At 44.1% G+C, this 19949-nt stretch overlaps 1 protein-coding gene across 5 annotated transcripts in view; it reads right to left on the reverse strand.

Moving 5' to 3' along the window:
• PIP5K1C (phosphatidylinositol-4-phosphate 5-kinase type 1 gamma) overlaps nucleotides 1-19949 on the reverse strand; it is a 51060-nt gene that overhangs the window by 26164 nt on the left and 4947 nt on the right. For all 5 annotated transcript variants that reach the window (XM_063290877.1, XM_063290874.1, XM_063290873.1 and 2 more), the window contains exons 2-6: nucleotides 4625-4656; nucleotides 1605-1697; nucleotides 685-815; nucleotides 349-466; nucleotides 21-173 (exon numbers count right to left, since the gene is read on the reverse strand). In XM_063290877.1, coding sequence (XP_063146947.1) covers nucleotides 21-173; nucleotides 349-466; nucleotides 685-815; nucleotides 1605-1697; nucleotides 4625-4656 — 527 coding nt within the window. The remainder of the gene's footprint in view (nucleotides 1-20; nucleotides 174-348; nucleotides 467-684; nucleotides 816-1604; nucleotides 1698-4624; nucleotides 4657-19949) is intronic.

Raw genomic sequence — 19949 nt, forward strand, 5'->3', positions numbered from 1 at the left:
GAGCAGGGTCGGATACACACCATATAATAACCTGGAAGAAGCTTCTGGAGGAACTCTGCCTCTTTGTGCATCACAGTCTTGATGATGAATTCGTCGTCACTGGTGACGTAGAACAGGGAGCCACTGGCCCCAGGATTAGACAGCTCAATCAGCGGCTCATTGCACAAGGAATACTGAGAAGGCGGGAAGAATTCAACAGCATGCAGGGAAGCACGTCAGAAGGCTTTTCCCCAGGTGCCCATCCCAGCTGAAAGGCCCTGACCTATGCATTCCATAGGTCACTTGGTAATACACCCTAACCCCAATATTTTTTATTTGCAAGGGATGAAAAAGACAAGCAGATCTCACCAAATAATCATCCGGACGAATGCCAAAGAGTTCTCGAAAATACCGGAAAGCGACGGGCGCGTATGTTTTGAACCGGAAGTCGGGGTAATGGTGTGCTGGAGTGAGGTTGCTGCCTTCGCTATGTTTTGGGAGGACAGAAACATATGTTCACACCGAGCAAGACACAGACCCTCATTTCTTCTTTTCCTACAACTGATAATTAAACGCAGTGCTTTTACTGCTGATAAGATAAAACCCCTCCACTTTGGCTCTTTCTTTTGGGAAGCTTTCTCTTGGCCAGCCTAAAGAATTCCCTCTTCATGCAGCCCAACCTCCCTTCCCATCGCAAGGCATTACCTGGGAAAGAAAATACTCTCCACTACGTAGAAATCTTGCATCAAAACATCCCTCTCAGGCTTGGAGCTCAGGTTTCCCACCGTGTAGCCAATCCCCAGCTGGATGGCCCCCTTGAGGGTAGACGATGTGGTCTGTAGCAGCCAACAAAGAATGGGTCAAGCAGTGCTTAGAGTGAGGCTTAAAAGAGGAGAGAGCAACTCTTCACCGGCTGGGAGCTATGCTTCATAATAGCCAGTATGGTGTTGAGATGAAGGGGTTGGACTAGGAGGGGGGAGACCCGGGTTCTAGTCCCCCCTCAGCCATGGAAGCTCACTGGCCGACTTTGGGCAAGCCCTGCCCTCTCAGCCCAAGAGCCAATCAGGTGTAGTGGGGAAGGGGCTGGACTAGGAGCAGGAAGGCCCAGGTTCTAGTCCCCTCCTAGACACAGCAGCTCCCCAGGGGGCTTTGGGCCAGTCCCTCTCTCTCAGTGCAATCTACCTCCTAGGGTCGGTGTTGTGAGAGCTCCTGTGTGTACAAATCAAATAAATAAGTACCAAGGGCTGCAGTGAAGCGAAAGGAGTAGGGGCTTGTCTTAAAGGTGTGCAAGGTAAATGTTTCCTGATATTTTTTTTCCTTTTTTCACGCTTATGCCAGTGGGAAGGGTTGCACGTGCTTAAATATGGCAAGCCTATCGCAAGGCTTACCCTTCAGTTTTCATGTCTCCAGCCTCCAGCCGTAGTCAGAGGGGACTCTAATGGAGCCTGTGGACTGCAAGTGGCCTTGGGCTTGGTTCCATGGCCCTCCTCCATCCCCCAGCAAGACTCCCCAGAAGCAGGGACTCTGAGCCTTGGGATAAAGCCGAGCACGGAGGGGCCTGAATCAGCCCCAGCTCTTTCCCTCCCATTTCCATGGCAGAACATCCACCCCACAGGGGATCAGACCTTCTTGTACGTCGTTTCCCCTGATGCATCGACTCCTCGGTGGCCTATCTTCTTCCCCTGGCTGGCTCCCAGCGGCCCGGTCAGTGATGGTGGCTGCAAAAAGGAAGGAGATCAAAGCAAGCAGAGATGAGCACAGAGTATCAATTGCCCATGCAGAAAGGAAGGCTCTGCTGGGTTAGGCCAAGTCTCGTCTTAGTTCTAAGATCTTGTTTTTCACAGTAGCCAACCAGATGCCTTTGGGTGCTCACAAACAGGAGTCAGAGACCAAGCCTTCTTCCACCATTGTTCCTCTGCACTGCCCCAGCATGGAGATAACACGGAGTCTTTAAGACTGAAAACCTTCAGTAGACCTATCTTTTAAGCCAGTGTTTCTCAACTTTGGCAGCTTGAAGATGTGTGGACCTCAACTCCCAGAATTCCCCAGCCAGCCATGCAAAGCTGCCATGAGCCTTAGAGCAAAAGAGGTTGGATCTAAGACAAATGACTTAGATATTTTTTTTAAGTTAAAATAATTCTTCCAAAACCTCTTGTTATAAAAATTAAAATTTCCCTAGTCTGTGGGCACTAATATGGCAGATTCCTGCTCCCTGGTCTCTGCTCTTCATCTCAGGATATCTTCCATAATTTTCCTTTTTTCACACTGGGGATGGAAAGTCAGATGTTCAATGGCAGCATTCAGTAGTTTATAATCTGTTCCCTACTCAGAAAAGGAAGAGTTGCTCATTGTCCTGTTATCTTTTGCACCAAGGCTCTGTTCTAGGGCAGCCTGATCTTTTCCCAAGCCCGGTTCTCAGTGAATGGTTCAGTTTAGTTGTCAAAGCTTATTGCTGATGACAAGCATGGAACAATGATAAATCCAGCAAATAATAGAACTGCTTATGCACTGAAGTGAAAAGAGAAAACATATGCATCTGTCCCTGACTCCAGGCAGTTAGGAACTCAGCCAAGGTAGGATGTAGCCCTGCTTATGAAAATTCCTTTGTATAATTGAGCTAATCTAACTCCAGTCCTGTTCTGCGTGCTTTGCATACAGGCAGATAGCCGAACACAAGACACTACCTGCCAATCCTCCATCTACCATTTATTTACTTATTAACGTCTTCATTCTATTTGTATATCACCAAATAAGTCAAGACCCACAGCCATCCAATTACGGCACGCAACCAGGTAAAACATGGTGAGCATTATTAAAATTGGAGTAACAATTTTAGTAGTAGTGTTGCTGTTGTCGTTGATATTCCTAGGTTCTTGCTTAGAGCCAAATCATCACAAAATACCTGGTCTAAAGTCTGTTGGATGATTAGCCATATAAGAACAATGGAAAAAACAAACCACAAGACAAGAAATGGAACATAACAATTTAATCAAAATGAAGAGTTCCATCTTAAGCGGTTTCTGGAATGTTAAGAGGGAGGGTGGGAGTCTTAATTCCAAGAGAAGGCTATTTCCATAAGGCCGGACCAGCTCCCGGTCTCCATTCCCTTTTCCTCATGAGAGTGGGACAACCCACACCTTTTTGTGTCTGATGTAAAGGTTACAAATAAGGTGAAGACACCCAGAGGCGACATCACAGGGTAAGTGTGCAAAACATTTACAAGGCTTCCTGGATGGAAGGTTTATGGCAAAGCCACGCTTGAGCTGAATGCAGGCTGTTTGTGCATTTCTGAATAATTCACCTGCACACGCGCGCGCACGCACACACACACACACACACCTCCTTCCCTTCAGGCTCCTTCTGTAGTCTTGTGTTAATTATCTAAACTGGAATTATAAATCATGCTAAGCCATGGTTGCTTTAATTATGGTTTGCTGATTAAGTCATAATGAGCTGGTTCGCACAAAATCATAATAATAATCTCAGCCCAAACCACACCTGTGTTTGCTTAGTACCCTATGTGAACTCAGCTTCAGCCTGCTAAACAAATTATATAAACTAAATCAAATTTTGCTGAAATGGGTCTTATTTATCACTAGATAACCTGTGGCCCATGGCCTTCAACAATGGAGAGCTTCTAATGTACTGGAAAAGTTCTTAAAAATTCAGGGAGATATTCAGAGATGGATCTGCCTTGAAAGTAGCCAGTGTTGAACTGTATAGTCAAACATCAGGAGTTGACCACAGGATATGTTTTATGACATTTTGTACTACGTCAATTTTATGATAATTTCTATGTCATGAAATGTTTTATAAAATTTGCCAAATTTCTATTCCACGGGAGTCATGGGTCCCAGATTTTGGACGCATTCTGTAAGTTAGCCCATTTGAGGTACCTTGGTTCAAAAACTGTTGCCCTACGCACCGTTTTGCCCAGTTAAAGGTTGCGAAGTATCAGACAGACATGAGAGCTTTAGTAGTATATAGATTTTCATCCGTCCCTATTATGATCTTCGTTACTGATCATATAGTTTGAATATTCATCATGTAGAATGAACCATCTTTCAAGCTGGAACATCCAAGCAAGTGTAAATGCTGCAAGAATTAGGACTGGTGCCCTGGGTATCTTCACAAAAGACTTACAACACAACCTGACCTTCTTGCCCCTTTGCAGTTGCTGCCAGTAAATCTGACTCTTCAAGAAAGCAGAGACCCCTCCCCTCATTTGGGGTAGTGATGTGGGTCAAGATCAAAACAAGAGGGTGAGTTTGCGGTTACGGGATCTGAAGGAGGGGCTATTCAAGGACACCCCTCTTGAGGAAGTATCTTGCCTAAAGAACGTCTGAGAAGCCACTGCTCAAACTCTTTGGCATCTTTTCTAAATATTCCGACTAGTGTGCTCTATAGGAAATCACTTGCCTTATTTTAAAAAATCAAAACTTCTCCCATACCTTGCCCATAGGCACTGCTGCACTGCTATGACAATCTGTGGAACCCATTTCTGTTAACTTTTATTTTATTTAGTAGATTTGTATCCCATGGACTATAAGAACTGTATAAAACTGTATTTCCAGAAGCAGCTAAGAAAGTACCTGGGACATATAAAAACTGAAAACACAACAGGTCAATAAATCCAAAATTTTACCTCTGTTAGAACGGTCTTCTTCAACGCCAGCCCTGAAAAAACAAGAACAAGGTGAGGAGGTGAACAGGGAAGCATGCAGTCTTTACAATCCCATTCCTAACCCAGGTAGCAGCTCTGGGATGAACACAGCCAGAAAAGAAGTCAGGTTTCCCTCTGTCCCTCTTACAGAAAACTTCCTAGTCTGCAATCAAACCTCTCTGTTAAAAATTCATTTCTTCCAACTCAAAATGATCAATCGTTTCCCTTTCAACCACTCCCTTTTCCCCATCTTTCTAAGGCTGAGGCTTTGCATGCATACAAATGGATGTGCAAAATATTTCACATCTGAACTATTTCAAACTCAAAATAGCTGATTCAAATATTGAAAGGAACTGTTCCAATCTTCTGGAATGTTCCAATCAGACCAGAAGTGTTCCAAGCTCTGAAGAGGCTGTCAAAACTGCTCTGAAGTCAGAATATTTCCAGTACACTTGGGAATCTGGGAGCAAAAGTTGGAACACGAAACATTTTGCACACCACGTTGTTTGCTTATAAACAGCCTGTATTAAATGTAATTGGATTTTCTTCTGAATGTGGGCTGGAAAATTTTACAGAGTAAAAATTTTCCTCTGAAAATTTTCCACTTCAGGCAAGTTTGGCACTTTCAAAATGGTTTAGCTTTGATCGTTCTAAAAAGGCGTGAAGCGTGGCTCTCCCTCCCTTGCATCAAATAAGGTAGCCCAGGTACTTGAGCAGGCTATGGCGACTGACATGAATATGCTAATTAGAATCATGACTGACATGAATATGCTAATTAGAATCATGACTGACATGAATATGCTAATTAGAATCATGACTGACATGAATATGCTAATTAGAATCATATTCGTCTGCATAGGAAACAGGTTCCAATTCAAAATCTTCTGGAACAGCCACACACGATCAAATTCTATCTCAATCGTACCACCTACGGTTTAGTACCGTACGAACCTTCGTAAGGCCAACTGGGTCTCTGAACAACAAAATCCATCTCTCCACACAGAATATTGGCATTCCCAAAGGAAGTCTCCTCTGTCCTCCCAGCAAACATTCATCCTTCCTTCATTCTGGATTCTTATATCTTATGTGTCATAACTCTGGGAGGCTCACAAAACCATAAGAAAATCAAAGGAAACAATAAAACCAAGATCCCAAGATCCTCGTTTTCAAACAAGATCCTAGTTTACAATCTGAAGTGGTACAGCCCAGAAACAAATATAATATATCAGACTTCAGAATTCTGGATTGTGTCGCTTTAAGATACAGTTTTGCGTACCACCAGAATGAGCAGATCTTCATTTTTAAAAAAATTTCAGAGGTTGGGGCAGCCAAGGGGCAACGTCAGAGCCTCGCAAGCCTTTCATGTTTAAGGCACTCATTACCATATGATGTAGCAGATGGTTTTTCCCAGTGAAAAAAAGAGATGTTTTTTCTCCTGTTTGGGGTTGTTTGAAGGGCGAAATAAGTGCCTTAAGCCGCTGCAAGGCTTAAGATATCCATTTGCCCTTTTAAAAACTACAGAAACAGAGAAAAGAGGCCAAACTTTTCAGCTCTGCCTACTCCAGCAAGACTTTTATGTTACCAACCGCACGCCTTGTCTCCAGGTAGGACACAAAAACAGAGTGCAGCCCCAAGGCCAACTACCACCCTATTTAATTTAACTCCATCATTTGGAGGAATTATCGGTCCTCCTCTCGGTCTGGTCTCCTCAAGACTAAACTATCCAGTTCAAGGAGAAGACCAACCTGGTTTCATCCACTGCACAGGAAAGTAGAAAGATTTCCTCATGCCTCTAAAAAGAACTCTTTAAAACTAGGACTTGTAAAATTTGCTTTGTTTTTTCCTTTCACCCTCCCAATTGCTTCTCCTTTATTTGCTGTGTTTGATAGGAAGCTTACAGGCTGGGATTTGACTTTCCATTAAACATTATCATCTACCCTGGAATCCTTCTTAGCTGAAGAGCAGGCGGCGATGCTTTAAATCAGGGGTGGTGAAACTCTGGCCCTCGGATATTGTTGACCTACAGCTCTAAAAGTCCAAGCCAGCAGAGCCAGCAGGAAGGATGCTATTAGCTGTAGTCCAGCAATGTCCAGAGTGTCTTGAGAAATCTGTAACTCAAGGAAAGGTAGGAAGAAAAGAAGAGGATGGTCAGCAACAGCAAAGGGTGTACTGATGGAAGACCTGAATGGCCAGGCTGGAGATACAAGATCCTGGAAAAGATTAGCTAAGTGGTCACTAGCAGTCGACACTGCCTTGATGGCACATAATTAATCAATCAACCAACCAACCTCTGGAGGGCCATAGATTCCCCAGTGGTGTCTGGACATTCTCTACCCTTTTGTCTGTTATATGCTAAAGGCAGGATAAAAATTAAATAAAAAAATAAAAAAAATAATAATGTCTATTAAATAAGCACACAAAAATTCTATCCTGTATTTCTGCAGTGGTACTAGAAAGCCAATTTGGTGCAGCAGTTAAGGCATCAGGCCAGATACGGGGAGACCGTGAGTTCTAGTCCCGCCTTAGGCACAAAGCCAGCTGGGTGACCTTGGGCCAGTCACTTTCTCTCAGCCCTGGGAAGCAGACAACTTCTGAAAAACCACTTCTGAAAAACCTTGCCAAGAAAACTGCAGGGACTTGTCCAGGCAGTCTCTGAGAATCAGACATGATTGAACGGATTAAGAAAACCTAGAGAGTTGCTTGTATTTTCACACTAACAGCAAAGAATAGGAACTTCTTTTCTCTGCACCCAACACAGGAACGTAAGCAACTGACCTCTTTGAGATCTTCTTTTAAAAACAACCTTTACGGAATGGGCTTGTTAGAAAATGTAAAGATCACCCTCTACCAGCCCAACTCATCTGCATGACTGACATAGGAATGGGGCAGAAAGAGACCCCTTCTCTACCAGCTATTTACTCACCTGCATGGCATCAGAGGTTGCAAGGGGGTCTGCAGCATCTGGTCAAAAAAGTCAGGATGGCCACCACAACAGTGAGATTGAGGCTGCACCTATTTTAATGCATGTCACACATAAAAAATAGATATCACCTCAATCACACTGCTGGTTCTTTTATATAATTTTTATTAAATGTTTTAACAGCAGTCATAAGAACTAATACAAACTAAAATAGAACAGAGAAAATGAAAAAGAAAGAGAGAAATAACAGAAAAAGCTAAAAGTGCAATAAGAAAAAAGTAGAAAAAAGAAAGAAAGATATACGGAAAGATATAATGAAGTGGCTTCCAATATTCTTCACAGAAGTTCTACGTACAATTATATTTTAACCTCTGTCTCTAAAGTCACATCATGACTCCTTTCTTTCTATAATCTATCCTGTCTAATCATCAAAACCATAAATCACGAGTTCATTTTTTTTTTCATTTTTACACCAAAAGTCCATAAGGGGTTTCCAGTCACCAATAAATGTAGATATTGTCCTTTCTCTAATCAAAGAGGTCAGTTTATCCATCTCAGCCCTCAATCACACTGTTGTGGCAGCCATCTTGACTGTTTTGACCACACCCTGCAGACACCCTGATCAACTAGAAGGTAAGTTGTTAAATACAAGCACATTCTAAGCCATGATTTAAAATGGTGGACCACCTCAAATACTGTACTTTAAACAGAAAAGTGATGCATGCTAAAAATAGTGAATTAACAGATGACATTTCATCATCACCTATGTTTATTTTGCTCCTCATCCAGGATGTCTGCAGCCCATATAAGGTTCACAAGGCAAGCATTGTTAAACAGTATCTCTTAATTTAGTTTCTGTAATAAAGAGTAACTTAGCCTGCCCATGATTGACAAACGCTCCTTGTTGACAGTTCCATGGGGTCTTTAAGTCCCAGCCAAGAACTCTATTTGATTTTTGTCTTAATTATCAAGGCAAGAGGGAAGTGTACAGGAAGCTGGATTTCACATGTGGTAAGTTTTTCCTGGCATACGAAGAACCAGCACACGGCAACAAAGCCACAAGAAAACACAGAGGAGTCCTCAGTTACGGATATTCACAGCCCTATGGTGAGAAAATGAAACATTGCAAGGGACAGGCATTCCCCTCCTGTTACAGGAAGGGGAATGTGCTAGCTAATCTCTTCCTGCATCAGTTCCAGAGCTGGAGATTAGTGCAACATTGAGGCTAATTAGCCCAAGCAGCTTTACCTTGCAGCTCTTAAATAATGAAGTTCCTGAGCCAAGCAAGGCCCAGGTAGGTGACTACTGAAGCCCCAGAAGGGCCCAGTCAGCTACTCTGGGAGGTGAGGAAAAACAGCAACAAGAATTTCTGCATGCTTCTCTTCAAAGAGCAGTGACACCATTTGAAAGAACAACACAGGCAAAGCAAAGGAACTCCTCCGCTGGCTGGGAGTTGCCAGCAGTGGTGGTGGTGGGGTACTTATCTCCTTAAAAAGATGACATGTGGCCTGGTTTCAAAAAAAAAAAAAAAGCAAGACCTAATTTAATGCCAGCTTGCATTAAATTAGGACTTGCTGCATGGGTGGGGAAGGCCTCAGTAGGATGGGATCCCTATATGCAAACCCTGAATATCCAGCTTTACTTGGGTTTCATGACTGAATGAGCAGCAGTCATAAGAACCAGGCGGCAAAGAAGGGAACAGCCATTGAGCACATCCTGCAATTGCTCAGGTTGTAAGGATCCAGGCATATCCAGACCAATTCTTCTCCAGCTGTGGTTGCTTAGAACCTGGCTAAAGGCGTGTTATTTATCATATTTATATCTCGCCTCTTATTTAGGAGCTAAAGGTGGCATGCATACTGCTTCCTCCTTCCATTTTTCTCAACAACCCTGTGACATAGGTGTGGATGGTAGAGAATGAATAGTTAAAAAGTCCCCCAGGGAATTCCTGTGACTCAGGGGGGACCAGAACCTGGGTTTCCCCACTTCTAATCCAACACCTTCACCACTACACCACACTGGCTCTTGAGACTCACTTGCTTCCTTGTCTTCATTGCAGTTGAGTTAGGGATCACAAGGTAGGGATTGAGAAAGCCAGTACAGTGTAGGGTGTAGGCTTGTTTACACAGAAGTACAACACAGACAAGAGGTGCTCAAAGTCAGATGTTCACACTGAGGGGATCCAATCTGTTCCTGACCAGTCAGGCGTATCCTAAATTTTCTGTGCTCCATTTTAAAATGATCAGAAAATCAGGAGAGAATAAAAGGGTTACGTTTTACCTTTTTTACCTATTGCTCTAATACATTTGGATCTGATTCCATTGTATTACCGATATTTCCAGATGAGCATTACATTAGTTTCAGGTGTGTTACCTAACTGGTTGTTCAATTCTTCCTCTTTCCCCAAGGAAGAGACAGAAGGTCAGCTGGAGCATGGAATGCAACATCTCCAGCAGCAGATCTGGGCTGCTCATTTCCGCACCCCTACAGACTGCCCCCTTTACAGCCATGGCTCCCATTGGCATGCTGTAGCTTGGGAATGGGGCAAGATCCAGGATGAGAGTCCAGCAGGCCAGCCAAGCTGGAAGAGCACAGCAGCTTAAGCAGAACTGGTTGTTGCCTAATTTTGATTACATCCTGATTAGTATATAAAGACTAGTCTCTTAATAGACTATTTATTAATTTATTAAGCAAGACCAACGAAGTAGGACATGCACAATGGCACAGGTTTTGGTGGACTGAAGTGTCCTCAACCACACACATGGTTAGAGAGAAGTATTATAAATGAAACTCAAAGAAGATAAAATGCTGGCAGCATTGATGACGGTACTAACAGCAGTCATTCATAAAAAGTTATTCATTTGAATAGACATCCTGATACCGGCAACGTGAATGCACTGATAAGAAGACTTAGCCTCCAACTTAGACACACATGATAGAACTGAAGGCCTTAAAGAACTGAAATCAGTCCCAGTGCTGACTTAGGCTAACTGATGTTTGGCTGAGTTATGCATTGCCCCTGGGAGGTTGAAATCTTCCTCACTGTTTGCTTGGAGAACTTTCAGTGAAAGGAGATAGAAAAGGGAGATAGAATAAGTACATCTTTCACCACACATACATACAAACATGGACACATACCTTCTAGAGAGTATCGGGATGGGTACAAGACCCGAATGATAATGCCAGTAAGTAAGGCTATGGAAGCAATAACCAGGCATCCATGAAAGGCAAAAAGGACAGGAAAAATAAGATCGGCCTCAGAACAGGTTCAGCAGAGCATACGGTAGTTCATTTTTCCATGCATACTATGTTTAATTTGCTCTGCACCCAAACAGAGATGCAGAAGACAGATGGTAATAAGGGCCAATGATTGTTCTCCCTATTAAGCCTGGAGAGCTAAGGGCACAAACAGCATCCTCAGGACATTAAGATATAGTTTTGGAACAATCTGTTCTGTAAACAACATCTTCTCTGGGCCATTACATTGTGATCACAAATCCAGGCTGAGGTCAAGATGAAAAGTTTAAACAAAGTGAGAGGGCTGGAAAAATAAGGTATACAGAAAGCCAATTCCCTAGAAAAAGCGTTACTAAGAAGTATGCATTACTAGTATAAGAAAGGACTCCAAACTGTATCCAACAGTATTCCAGTTTTTAAAATATGAATGCATAAGATTAAGCTTCTGAACACCCAAGTATGGCTCCTTGGAATCTAAAACATTTCTCCCGAGCTACAACACCCTATCACATTATTCAGAAACCTTCTTCAGTTATGGGGTAAATTTCACCACAAGGAAGTCCTCCTTGAAGAGTAGCCAGCTGAAAGGAACAAAGGGTGGGTAGAAATGAAGAACCTTTTGGTGCAGTGACATCCAAGCCATGATGAACTTGGCAATATAAGAAGCTGTACACAAGATCAGAATAACAGTCAATTCATGCCACCACTATCTACTGTACGTGGACTATGTTGTTGTTTATTCATTTAGTCGCTTCCGACTCTTCGTGACTTCATGGACCAGCCCACGCCAGAACTTCCTGTCGGTCATCAACACCCCCAGCTCCCCCAGGGACGAGTCCGTCACCTCTAGAATATCATCCGTCCACCTTGCCCTTGGTCGGCCCCTCTTCCTTTTGCCCTCCACTCTCCCTAGCATCAGCATCTTCTCCAGGGTGTCCTGTCTTCTCATTATGTGGCCAAAGTATTTCAGTTTTGCCTTTAATATCATTCCCTCAAGTGAGCAGTCTGGCTTTATTTCCTGGAGGATGGACTGGTTTGATCTTCTTGCAGTCCAAGGCACTCTCAGAATTTTCCTCCAACACCACAGTTCAAAAGCATCGATCTTCCTTCGCTCAGCCTTCCTTATGGTCCAGCTCTCGCAGCCATATGTTACTACAGGGAACACCATTGCTTTAACTATGCGGGCCTTTGTTGTCAGTGTGATGTCTCTGTTCTTAACTATTTTATCGAGATTGGTCATTGCTCTTCTCCCAAGGATTAAGTGTCTTCTGAGTTCCTGACTGCAGTCAGCATCTGCAGTAATCTTCACACCTAGAAATACAAAGTCTTTCACTGCTTCTACATTTTCTCCCTCTATTTGCCAGTTATCAAGCTGGTTGCCATAATCTTGGTTTTTTTGAGGTTTAGCTGCAAGCCAGCTTTTGCACTTTCTTCTTTCACCTTCATCATAAGGCTCCTCAATTCCTCTTCGCTTTCAGACATCAAAGTGGTATCATCTGCATATCTGAGATCGTTAATGTTTCTTCCAGCAATTTTAACTCCAGCCTTGGATTCCTCAAGCCCAGCATGTCGCATGATGTGTTCTGCGTACAAGTTGAATAGGTAGGGTGAGAGTATACAGCCCTGCCGTACTCCTTTCCCAATCTTAAACCAGTCCGTTGTTCCGTGGTCTGTTCTTACTGTTGCTACTTGGTCATTATACAGATTCTTCAGGAGGCATACAAGATGACTTGGTATCCCCATACCACTAAGAACTTGCCACAATTTGTTATGGTCCACACAGTCAAAGGCTTTAGAATAGTCAATAAAACAGAAATAGATGTTTTTCTGAAACTCCCTGGCTTTTTCCATTATCCAGCGGATATTGGCAATTTGGTCCCTAGTTCCTCTGCCTTTTCTAAACCCAGCTTGTACATCTGGCAATTCTCGCTCCATGAATTGCTGAAGTCTACCTTGCAGGATCTTGAGCATTACCTTACTGGCATGTGAAATGAGTGCTACTGTTCAATAGTTTGAACATTCTTTAGTGTTTCCCTTTTTTGGTATGTTGATTTTTTCCAATCTGATGGCCATTCTTGTGTTTTCCAAATTTGCCGGCATATAGGATGCATTACCTTGACAGCATCATCTTGCAAGATTTTGAACAGTTCAGCTGGGATGCCATCATCTCCTGCTGCCTTGTTATTAGCAATGCTTCTTAAGGCCCATTCAACCTCACTCTTCAGGATGTCTGGCTCTAGCTCACTGACCACACCGTCAAAGCTATCCCCGATATTGTTATCCTTCCTATACAGGTCTTCTGTATATTCTTGCCACCTTTTCTTGATCTCTTCTTCTTCTGTTAGGTCCTTGCCATCTTTGTTTTTGATCATACCCATTTTTGCCTGGAATTTACCTCCAAACTTTCTGGAGCAGCCAGCACCACATCTTGTGGCAGCGAATCCCAATGCTGAATTACCCATTGTCTAAAAGTATATATATATACATATCCTTTTTCCTACCCTGATTTTTCCAGCATCGAATTTCATCGGGTGACCTCTGGTTCTAGTATTTTGGGAAGGGGAAAAGAGCTTCTCCTTGTCCACCTTATCCGCACCTTGTGGAATAGTGTACTTCTCGATCATGTGCCCTTTTTATTCGCCTCCTTTCTAGACCATAAACCCCACAAGTGCTGCAACCTTTCCTCACAGGGAAGCAGCCCGTTGATAATCTTAGTGCCCTCCTCTGAACTTCTCTAACTCCACTATAGCCTTTCCGAGGTGCGACAATCAGAACAGCCCACAATTTTCCAGATGGGGCTGCACCACTGATTGATTGATTAATTAATGGCACTACGATATTGGCATCTTTATCTTCAATACTGTTTCTCGTTATCCCTAACGTGCTATTGGCTTTCTTTACAGGGGATGCATACTGTGTCGACACCTTCATTGAACTGTTTACCATTACTCCAAGACCCTTTTCCTCATTGATCGGCGCTAACTTTGAGCGCATTAGATCCCATCAGCAGCCTTCTCTTTATCCTGCTGGACAGCTCCCTAGAGCTTAGCTGGAACTAGCTTGCTCTGCTTTTTTACATTTCTGTTCAGTTTTCATGAATGTTTGCTTTATGGTTTTAATGTATTAAATCTGGCAGATATTTTGGCTCCTTTCATGGCTATTGTTGACCGCCCTGATATCTTAAGCTGAGTGGTGAATTAAAAAGACTCAGTTTTCCGACCAAGATGGTTGAAAAACCCAACTTTGATAGTGAACTTCTAGGCTCTGGGTCAAGGAGTAAGATCATCCAAATCCTTCCTTCTGTAGCTAAAGCTACTCAGCTGTAGCTTCAAGGATCCCATTCTGTCCTGACATTGTTGCCCAACACAGACATTTTCCTACAGCACTCGGGACTGCTGAAACTACCAAAAAGAAGGGGTGCGGAAGAGAGGAGGAAAATTTCTGAATGGGGCTTCAGGCAGGCCTTTCCCCCCAGCCTTGTGACACAGGTCTACTGACAAGATCAGAAATATATGCTATTGCCTATCCTGAAGAACTGGGGAGAATAACACACTAAAACTTATTTATTGAATTTGTATGCTGCCCAACTCCCAGTGACTCTGGGTGGCTTACAAATGTTTAAAAACAAAAACGATTAAAATAAGAAAACAACACAATATATAAAAGGGCTACCCAGAGATGCATACAGGTAGTCCTCGCTTAACAACCACAATTGAGAACGGAATTTCAGTTGCTAAGCCAAGCAGTCATTAAGTGAATCCAACCTGATTTACGGCCCTTTTTGTGGTGGCCATTAAGCGAATCACTGCAGCCGTTAAGTGAAACAAGTGGTCGTTAAGCGAATCGTGCCGTTCCCCAAGATTTTGCTTGCCAGAAGCTGGCTGGGAAGGTCAAAAACGGCAATCACATGACCACAGGACGCTGCAATGGCCATAAATGTGAACTGGTTGCCAAGCACCCAAATTGTGATCACATGACCGCAGGGACGCTGCAACAGTTGTGAGTGCCAGTTGTAAGCCGGTTTTTCCAGCGCTGTTGTAAGTCGCTAAAAGAATGGTTGTTCAGCAAGGACTACCTGTATTCATGGTTTACTGAATAAACCTCAATTGGACAGTCTCACACAACACATTAAGTGAAAACCAAACAAACTCATATTAGGATCGCAGTACGTGGACATAGCTGATGACTAGGGGGAAAACTCCAGATAAGCACCTGGATACTGAATAGTTGAGCCATACAGTTAAACCTTGGATGTGCAGGCGTCAGATGAGTAAGTATTCCAGGCTCACACATCCATTAAGCCCCCAATGCCTGAGCAATCAATATTGCGCTTCCCAGGACAGAGCAGAAGAAAGAAATAGCTGCTAAACATTTCACCATCTGTGCTTTTGCTGTCTGCCTACTAGGCAGTCTCTTTGTTGGTGGGTCTTAATTACACTCCCTACAGCTGGCACGCAGGGCAGTAACTGGCAATGAACATTCAAAACAAAATGTGTGGCATTCAAATAGACGAAAGCGGAACCCTGCCTCCTCGCCACAGGTGACAAACCAGCCTCCCGAATCCTCCATCCCACACCCTTAACCCTGCTAGGGGGCCTTGGGGTATGTGTGCGGAGGAGGACTGCTGCTCAGTTTGCTTACCCCACGATGACAGAGTTTTTAAAAAAATCTCTTTCGTATCTCAAACTTTCGTAGTAGAAAAGACAACGAGTGCTTGGAAAACTGTACAGGTAGTCCTCGCTTAACAACCACAATTGGGACCAGAATTTCAGTTGCTAAGCAAAATGGTCATTAAGCGAATGCGACCTGATTTTACGACCTTTTTTTTTGCAGCAGTTGTTAAGCAAATCACCGCAGGCGTTAAGTGAACCACATGGTCATTAAGCAAATCACGCAGTCCCCCATTGATTTTGCTTGCCAGAAGCCAGCCGGAAAGGTGAAAAATGGCGATCATGTGACCACGGGACGCTGTGGCGGTCATAAATGTGAACCGGTTGCCAACTGCCCAAATCGTGATCACATGACCAAGGGGACATTGTGATGGTCATAAGTGTGAGAACCGGTTGTAAGTCGTTTTTTTCAACACTGTTGTAAGTTTGAACTGTCACTAAACGAATGGTTGCTAAGTGAGGACTACCTGTAATGTCCGTAGCTGGGTAGCTTAACACGAAGTTAAACTTCTTAAAGTTGTTGAGGTTGAGAAACACTGGCTTAACAGATTGAAGCACCTGAGACTGAAGCACACAGCAGGCCTGAAGGAAGAGATATGTAGTTTCGAATTCCCGGCATCCTATCCCACAGGACCAGATGACACTCTTTGCTAGTGGCCCTTTATGCTTTAGAGGAACCTTGCTTCCAACCCCCCACCCCCGCAATCTTACTCTCAAGAATGCTGTTTAGCATCAACTTAGTGTTAGCTTAAGATACTCTTGCACCTGAACTGAAAACCATTGTATGTATTGTATGTATATGTATTATTCATATTTGTAGGAGAAATCACAATTATTCTGCAAGCATGCTAAACTAAAACCAAACACACCAAACTACGGCTTAAAGCAGGGGGGCTTTAATTGCAGTCCCCTTTTGCAGTTCCCAGAGTGCTCCCCCAGAGTGAATAGGGCAAAAATTTTCCCCTCTGGGGCAATTTGGAAGTTTTAAGTTGTTCAAGTGAGCTGGTCTGGTGCAATGGCTACGGCACCAGGCTAGAAACCGGGAGACTGTGAGTTCTGCCTTAGATACGAAGCCAGCTCAGTGACCTTGGGCCAGTCACTCTCTCTCAGCCCTAGGAAGGAGGCAACGGCAAACCACTTCCAAAATCTTGCCACAAAAACTGCAGGGACTAGCCTAGGCAGTCACCAGGAGTTAACACTGTCTTGAGGACACACCCCCACACAAAAAAGGGAGGGGTCTAAAGGATGGAGTGGATCTCCTTAAGGTACTCAAGACTCATTGTACCTCTTTCTCTCTTTAAAACCTCCCAAACTCTTCTCAAAATGGGCCCTGGCCTCACGTACTTTTTGGTGTGCAAAGTCTTGTGTAGGTCCCAAACCAGCCAGTTACTCAGTTCTGTCAACCCACTGAACTTCACGACTCTGCAGGGATTCCAACTCTGAGCTCCATGAACAAAATCCAACCCTTTACGTGTTACACCATCCTGGCTTGCAATCCAACCCTAACCAGCCATTCATTGTGGAGTTGTTTTCTTTAATGACATCTACACTGGAGACAGCAGGCAAGACATGTTACCCCTCCCACCCCTTGCTTCCCAAAGCAACAGCTCTCCCCTGACTCAGGGTAAGGGCTGGCCTGAATCACGCGGCATTATTCATCCTGGCAGAAGCATCAGAGACCAGACACTCACCGCCAGTACCAGTATAAGACATTTGAGCTCTCATTGGGCAAGGGTTAAACTACTTCACAGAGAACTGTGTTCTGCCTCAATCTATTCCCCTAAACTAGTGTTTCTCAACCTTGGCAACTTTAAGGTGGGTGGACTTCAACTCCCATGCTGGCTGGAGTATTCTGGGAGTTGAAGCCCACGCATCTTAAAGTTTCCAAGGTTGAGAAACACCGCTGTAAACATTGCTGGCCGAGACAGCCCATTTCATCTTCTTACACAACAAAGTTGAGCATCTGCTGAGGTGCAGGCCTCAGCAAGGCCTCCCTGCCATCTCCTGGAGCATCAGACAGCTACTCTCATCAGTGCCTGCTCTGATTCACTCCAAGTGGGCAATGTGGAACAGAGAGAGCAGGGAGGAGCACCAGCAGCTTCCCACCATCTGGAAAGTTAACCAAGGACAAAAAAAGAAAAAAATATGGACAGCCTCAATAACAAACTCCCAGTCGGCTTCAAGGTTCTAGTTATCACCTGTAAGCCCTGTATGGCATAGGGCCAGGCTACGTAGGGACCACCTGTCTCTGACTGTTTCTGCTTGCCCACTAGAACTAACAGGGAGGCCCTGCTCCAGGTCCCTTCTATTAAGCAACGCCACTTTGCTGGACCCAGAAATTGTGCCTTCTCTTTTGCAGCCTCTGCCCTGTGGAAGAGCATCTGTCTGGAGATCCACATGGCCCCAGTGTCGCTAGCCTGTTGCAAGGCACTACAGACAGGTGGTTCCCCCAGGCATTTGGGCCAGGAGGTCGAGTGAATCTGCTGGCTGATTGGTTTTATTGTTTTATTTTTTAATTTCTATTTTAAGTTGGGAATGGTTTCTGCAAACTCGGACATTTGTTATTTGGATTACTGGTCCAATTATTGTTGGCTTTAACTCTGTGCTGCCCACAGTCACGGCTATGAGATGGGGGGCCATATTACTTGTTTAGATAAATAAATGATTAAAAAAAGGGGGCAGCAGGCCCAATGAAGGCTGCTTTGCCCAGTGGTTCCACCCACAGGAATAACTATAGAGACTGAGAAAGGCCTTTATAGCCTGGATTCATCCCACAGGTTATTTATTTTTTGTTAAATATGCCATACGATGGATTCATATAACATACAAAGCTATAAACCATGATTTACAATCTACAGTGTATGGATTTACCCAGCACATTAAGGCCATGTTTGCCTCAATACACCCCAAGAAAGCTGTAGCTAGTGAGTGTGCAGTGCCTGTTTAACCTCCCTCCCTCAGCTTTAACTGAGGCTTCAGGTCCTAAATGGTAATCTTGGATTGTTTTAACCTAAATACCACACCTTAGGTTTGTTGAATTAAAGGAAGCCAAGGAGGCAGCCATTTAGGAGCTGAATAATATGGCAAGTCTGAAGCACTATGTGTGGGAAGAAGACAGAGGGCACTCCTCATACCTTTTTTTTTTTTTGGTGCCTTTGAATTAACTCCTGGTGACTGCCCGGACAAGTCCCTGCAGTTTCCTTGGCAAGATTTTTTGGAAGTAGTTTGCCATTGCCTCCTTCTTCCAAGGGCTGAGAGAGAGGGACTGGCCCAAGGTCACCTAGATGGCTTCCTGCCTAAGGCAGGACTAGAACTCAGTCTGTCCCGGTATCTAGCCTGATGCCGTAACCACTAGACCAAACTGGCTCTCTGTAGTCTCACACTACCTAGGGTTTCTCATTTAGCTTGCCTTGCAAACTTGGCCTAGGTCAATCCCAAACAAATCACATTATCATATCATCATAATGTGACATACAAGCTCTTTGCCCCTTAAGCCTCGATTTTCCCCAGGACACAGACATGGTGTCAGTTTGCATTATCCCTACTGCCTTCCAATCTTCCCTTAAAAACTCATCATTTATTAGCTAAACTCTGCATGGTTGCAGTAGAAGGGAAGCCCTAATACTGTCTGCCTTTTAAGAGCGCAAACCTACCTTAGGGAGATAGACAGCAACCTAGCCTTCTGCTGATTTGTGCCACAGGGTTCATGCATGGCATTAAGCCATAACGTGTTGGTTTTGCTCTGGCTTACCATAATGTGGAGATCTAGCCACTGTGGTTTGGAAAGCACAGTTTATGGCTTCAAGTTATGCATGAATCAGGCTTCTGTGCCTTAATTTGATCTGTGAATCACTGCTCAGTTCCGACTGCATGCCAAGCTGTGACTTATATGAACTAGGATTCAGAAGTCAAAATATGTTTTGACCCCCGGCTTTCACGTTGCGTGTCTCATCCGGCACTCTTTGCATAGCCCTTTGCTCTGAAGCCAGAGCAAAATGCAATTGCCAATTCTGACATCCCACCAAAGCGTAACTAACTTAAATCATGGCCTGCAAGCTCACTTTAAATCACAGTACACAAGCTGTGCTTTGTGCCCACTTCAGTTCAAAACGCTATGGTTTCTCAGTTCAAATTCCATTCCAAATTATGGTTTGCCTCTGCGATTTGACACCGGATCTGAACTGGGCTATGAATGGCCACTCAGAACAAAACTAGACAATCTCACAAATTTCTCCGAAGTGTGGCAGCACCCGTGAAAGCCAGGCAGCAAGGCAACAAGGTTCCTTGCCATTTATTCTGTAAAGGCCCCCGCCCCCCCTGCTGTTCCTCTAGCTCCCCCTCCTCGTCCCACATTCCCCCTACATTTCAGCCTAATTCCCTCAGGACTAAGAAGGTTCTACGCATACCTTCCCAAGCTACTTAGCACCCCTGAGCCATGCTGCCACCAAAGCAATCAGGGCTGCTCAAAATGGCTTTCTCT

This window comes from Candoia aspera, chromosome 1 (assembly GCF_035149785.1).
Source record: "Candoia aspera isolate rCanAsp1 chromosome 1, rCanAsp1.hap2, whole genome shotgun sequence".
Classification (NCBI taxonomy): Eukaryota; Metazoa; Chordata; class Lepidosauria; order Squamata; family Boidae; genus Candoia; species Candoia aspera.